A 6000-nucleotide genomic window follows, 5' to 3' on the forward strand; every position below is an offset into this window, starting at 1 on the left:
TCTCTTCTAGTGATTTCACAAACAAAGTAGATAAAGGGGCAGCTAGGTGATGTGCCAGTTCCTTTAGGAATCTTGGGTGGATGTTGTCGGGACCTGCTGACTTTGAGGGGTTGAGATCAAGCAGTTTCTTCAATACTATCTCTTCTGTGATGCTTATGTCCTCTAACTTTACTATGCCCGGTATGCTGCTTATGTTAGGGATCGACGTTAAGTCCTCAAGTGTGAACACACTCGCAAAGAAGTCGTTCAGAACCTCTGCCTTCTCCCCATCAGTTTCAGCTACTGTGCCGTCTTCTCTAACCAGTGCACCGACCTTATCCTTAGTTTGGAGTTTGCTCGAGACGTACCGCCAAAAGGTCTTCGGGTTGTCCTTAATGTCTTTAACCATCCTATGTTCAAAGTTGCTGCAGAGCTCTCTAGTGACACTTCGCAAGTGGTTCCTGACCCTTGTGTATGCTTCGTAGTCACTTGCCCTCCCAGAGTTCTTGAATTTAGCCCATGCCCTTCTTTTACGGTCCCTTGTTTTCATTGCACGCTTGTTTAGGTAGAGCTTGTTTGCCTTTAGGTTGGGCTTAGATATAGGAATGCACTCTTCGATGATACTGTCAATTTTTGCATTGAAAATTTCCCATGCTTTTTGTATGTCTAGGTCACATAGCTCCCTCTTCCATTCAATGTCCTGGAGCATCTGACCAGCCTTAGCGTACTGACCTTTATTGTAGTTCCTTCTTAATGATGGTTGAGTGACGGTTGACACGTCTATTTCAATACAAAACCTCAGACAGCAGTGATCAGCCTTCCCCAAACCTGGCATGTACTCGATGTCTCCTACAGTGTTTTGTTCATTTGTAATAATCAGGTCTAATGTGGACGGTTCTTGACTTAACCGAAAACGTGTTGCTTCTAGAACGTGCTGGTAAAGAAAGTTATTATCCAGGCAATCGAGCAACACATGGCTGTGGTGGTTTCTTCCCATTGTAGATACCTTCTTCTCCCAATCAATTTCTTTGATGTTGAAGTCACCCACTATCACCAGCTTCTTCATCCTTCTGTTACATACCGTTGACAAAAAGTCACATAGCTTGTTTGTACTCTCTTTCGGGTCTCCCGACGGGCTTCTGTAGATGCACCCGATAGTGAGTTGCTCATTACCAGCAGTAGTTGTACAATCCAAGAACAGCTGCTCATGGAAGCCTGTTCCACTGTACCGTCCTAGTTTTCTCGGCGGAATTGTAGCCCGTCGACCTGAGGGTGTCGGCCTACATACGAAATCGCAAAAAAACTCCGGTCCGAGACCTTACATGTATTTGAGTCTGATAATGGAAAACACTGCAAATATAGATTTTCCTCATTATCTATGCAAATTAAGTCCAAATTAGCATAATTTGCACTTCATTGTGTACATCTCTATCTAAGCTACCTGCAAACTAAATATCAAGGAAATCCATCGTTCCTTTGTTCAGTTATTCTCCTTAGAACATTTTCACAAAAACGCCCCTGCAGTTCCAGAGGAAGCTGCTAGGGGGCCCAAACCTACACCACTTCTTTATTACACCACAAGCTATCTGCCACCCAAAAATCAAGACCACAGCGCGTCCAGGTCATAAGATACAAAAATTGAAGTTCTGCTGCAGTACCAAGGTCACATACCAGGGGGCCCAAAATCGACCTTGAACTTTGGCTTCACAACACCTGCCCACATACCAAATATCATTGTAATCCATCAAGAGGTTTTTGAGTTATGCTGACTACAGTAGTGCGGAAACACAAACAAACAGACAGACAAACAAACACACAGACACACCCAAAACTATATCTCCATTTTTCATGGAGATAAAAAGTGAAAATGTACATGATACAGTGTATATGCATTTTCTACTTGGCACTTGCAGCAAGTGATCAAGGAAGATTGTTGTACATGAATTCCATTATCTTTTATCATTACTGACATATAATCAAAATCATCAGATAGCTAAATTGTTCCTAATCATATTCTATAAAGATATTACCCCCCCCCCCAAAAAAATATGAACACCAAAAAAGGGTAATGTCAATAAACTTTTGCTCCATAGCGTCGAGAACAAAGTTTTTGTGAGACGCTCGGATTTCGAGTTCCCGCGGCAAAGCCTACAATATTGAACCGAGCTCGACTGTAAAAGTAGCACAGCGTCTCAGGCCGCACATACGAAGAAGTTTCCGATTATATGTTGACAATAGAAACGGCCCTTTACCGCAAAATTCGGAAAATCTTACGGTTATTCTAAAATAAAAACCCTCCTAAAATATAGATAGAATTATGTGTCTATCGTTGCCGCAAAATATAATATTTTCCACGCGTTTACGGTATCATTTGAAAGATCGTAATCAGCACTATGGAATATGCTGCTAGTTTTACTAGTCACCACGCCTGATGGTGCCGCCGCCATGTTTCAATGGCAAAACATGCTGTTGTTTACCGCTCGTTTTGTGCCGTTCTTAGATTTTGCGGCCTCAAAACACATATCACAAGGGAAGATAAGTTGTAATTATTGTTTTTACGTGTAATGTATCTTCTGTGAACGAATTATACTTCCGCCGCGCTGCCGATAGCAGTCATCGAATTTTTCCCTGTGCAAGTCTACTACTCGACACGTTTTTTGATCAGCGTGCAGCAAGTTTGGTTTACGATGTAAACAGAGACTGTCACAGTTATTTACATGAAAATTGTATTTTGAAATGTCAGTGTTGCGTCTTATTTTCCCCCAATAACAACGTTAACTTTGTAACGTCATACCGAGATCGACCGATATGTTACGAGTGCGGCAAGGATTTCACAAAGGCTGCCGCCGGTTATAGCGGTGGGGAAATCAACGCCGCTAGGCCGAAAAATAGCGAATTGCTAGCAAAAATACCGGGGAAATATGGGCAGAAAAACCTAAAATTTCGATTTTAGAGGGATTTCTGGTTAGCAAAATCCCAATTTTTGAAAAAATAATAAACGTATCGTCTAAAATAAGAAAGTACCGGGCGGATTTTGAAGCGAAAAAAAAATAAACGTACCGGTACCTTTATTTGAGAGGTGAGAGTAGTAAAGTAACCCAAGTAAACAAAGCGTCGCCAACATGTATCGCGCACAAGAGCCTCTCTTTGTCTGCAAATTTCTGGCGTCTTAGCGGTTTTGGAAATTCAAAACCCTCACCAGGGGCAAAATAAAACCAGACAACATTTTCATGGGTAACACTGCTATAAGAAAAAGCATAATGACAATATTTTTCTGCCGAGATTTGAAATAAATTTTGCGGCAACCATGCGCCGGGACCGTTATCGGCAGTGTTTCCAGACCCGCGGGACCGAAAACCATGTGGCCGCGACCGCGTTGGACAGTGACCGCTATAGACAAATTCTTAATGCTTACGTCAATGGGAAAAATCCAAGGGACCGACAAAAAGTGACCACTATGGGCAGGTGGCCGCTATGTAAAGGTGACCGCTAATACAGGTTTGACTGTTAACCTACAAGTCCCTGGGCACAACGTCACTTCCGGACTTTGCGGGGTCCGATAAATCCGCAACCCTTTTTGACCACTGTTTGGGCAATGGACGCTACTGATTGGTCGACACCATCTGGCCATGTGATAAAAGTTTATACATCTCCAAAATATGGAAAAATTTTGGGCAAATACATATTACCAAGATATCTATTATAAAATTAGTTTGAATTTGCCTTGCTCGTGTCCACGTGGTGTAGTAGGCTACATGTTCTGCTAGTTCGCCACATTTCATTCAATTGTATGAAGCCAACAGCCCTGGTTTGCACCAGGGTCTGGCCGGGCATGAGTTGACTCGAAAAGAATCGCATCATCCTTCCAGATGGGGACTCCAGCCAGCGGCCCAGAATGAGGGAGCTCATGGAACCTCTCAGGACTTATTGAGGAGAGCAGGGATGCAATGTACATGACTCTGTCAGTCTGTGTGCTTGGCCAAAACCGTGAAGCTGCATAATTTGCACTACTTCTTGAAAATAACTTTTTGCCTTGCGATATTCCCAAGATTTGCCTTTTCTACTCAGTTTACAGTACTCCGATATTACAACTTGGCTTTCATATGATATAAAAGAAGTAAAATTAGAAGTAGCCTTGGAACTTGGCTGACTACATTACTTCAAGCAAGTTTAAATCAAACCTTCTTTCTTCAAGTCAAAAAGAATACCAACATGCCAAACAAATTACAAAGTAACTTCACCTCCTATCACACAATCCATTATGACAGCAAATCAAAACACAGACAGTAATGAGGTGGGTCCATACTCCGTTGTGACCTTGCAGTTTTCAACATAGAAGCTTAATCCGTTCCTATTTGTATTTACATGTGAACAACCATGCATAGGTCTACGACGATAATTTTTCAAACTACTTCGGAATTAGGGGTAACGTTAAGGTTATGTCGGAATTGCGAGCCCTCCGGTTACATGTAACTCTGAAAATTCCCTGTTGTTCCTGAAATGTTCCTGTCAACAACAGAACTATTCAGAAAAAATTCTGTCAATAGTGGGAAAAATTACACTATCAACTGTCAATAACAGGAATGTATGCACTTTTGACAGGATCATCGTGTCAACAGTGTATACGGTAGGCATTATCATCGTGCTGTTAATAGAACAAAAAATTCTGTTATTGACAGGATGATCCTGTTTGTTGCCCTCCATGTACAAGTTAATCTAACCTTAATCTTAATCTTAATCATACTGGACTGTACATAGTAGTACACTATTTCATTCGACATGACCTCCATACATATGGTTGATCTTCATGCCTATACGGTACTAGTATGCAAAATCATTTTTCATTTCGTACTGCGGACTTCCGGGATATAAAGCACATCGTATGAACGTTTATGTGCCTCTTCTGGATAACTCCCGGGAACTATGTCAGCACGGATCCCAAGGAAGAAAGTTGTGAGAATAAACTGTTACCTTTCTTATCACGGGACCAAACTCGTCCTCTTCTACCGGGGAAAATTTCAACTCCAGGGACAACATGGGCATTCTCGGGACGGCCTCCATCTTGGCTATTGTGATGACGTCATGGTCATCTGGAGAACACCAAGAATTGCCGTAATGCGGCAACACAGGTTTACGACATAAACACGTATTGCGGTAGTAAAGAATTACGACAAGTTGTATACTTGGGATTCCGGGTCGGAGTTCGAATCTGGGTCATGACCCTAACACCTAGGGTTAGGTTTAGGGTTAACTTTTAAAGTCTCATAACTCGATAACAAAGCACGATATTTGAAATCCGTTTTCAGTTTCAAACTCCTGGCCAAAAGATCTTTTAAATGAGCCCAAGTTTGGCCCGTTTAAAGAAAGGTTAGGGTTAGGGTAAGGGTTAACACCTAGGGTTAGGGTTAGGGTTAACTTTTAAAGTCTCATAACTCGATAACAAAGCACGATATTTGAAATCCGTTTTAGTTTCAAACTCCTGGCAAAAAGACCTTTTGAATGGGCCCAAGTTTAGCCCGTTTAAAGAATGGTTAGGGTTAGGGTTAACACCTAGGGTTAGGGTTATGGTTAACTTTAAAGTCTCATAACTCGATATCAAAGCACGATATTTGAAATCCGTTTTCAGTTTCAAACTCCTGGCCAAAAGATCTTTTAAATGAGCCCAAGTTTGGCCCGTTTAAAGAAAGGTTAGGGTTAGGGTTAGGATTAACACCTAGGGTAGGGTTAGGGTTAACTTTTTAAGTCTCATAACCCTATAACAAAGCACGATATTTGAAATCCGTTTTCAGTTTCAAACTCCTGGCAAAAAGACCTTTTGAATGAACCCAAGTTTGGCCCGTTTGAAGAATGGTTAGGGTTAGGGTAAGGGTTAGGATTAACACCTAGGGTTAGGGTTAGGGTTAACTTTTTAAGTCTCATAACCCGATAACAAAGCACGATATTTGAAATCCGTTTTCAGTTTCAAACTCCTGGCCAAAAGACCTTTTGAATGAACCCAAGTTTGGCCCGTTTGAAGAATGG

The 6000-nt window shown here is 41.7% G+C and overlaps 1 protein-coding gene across 2 annotated transcripts in view; it reads right to left on the reverse strand.

Moving 5' to 3' along the window:
- The window catches only part of LOC136420379 (tyrosine-protein phosphatase non-receptor type 23-like), a 108697-nt gene extending 103614 nt beyond the window's left edge, over positions 1-5083 (reverse strand). For both annotated transcript variants that reach the window (XM_066407257.1, XM_066407258.1), the window contains exon 1: positions 4951-5083. In XM_066407257.1, coding sequence (XP_066263354.1) covers positions 4951-5040 — 90 coding nt within the window. In that variant the 5' untranslated portion in view covers positions 5041-5083. The remainder of the gene's footprint in view (positions 1-4950) is intronic.
- Between the last annotated feature and the right edge of the window lie 917 nt (positions 5084-6000).

Source organism: Branchiostoma lanceolatum, chromosome 15 (assembly GCF_035083965.1).
Source record: "Branchiostoma lanceolatum isolate klBraLanc5 chromosome 15, klBraLanc5.hap2, whole genome shotgun sequence".
Lineage (NCBI taxonomy): Eukaryota > Metazoa > Chordata > Leptocardii > Amphioxiformes > Branchiostomatidae > Branchiostoma > Branchiostoma lanceolatum.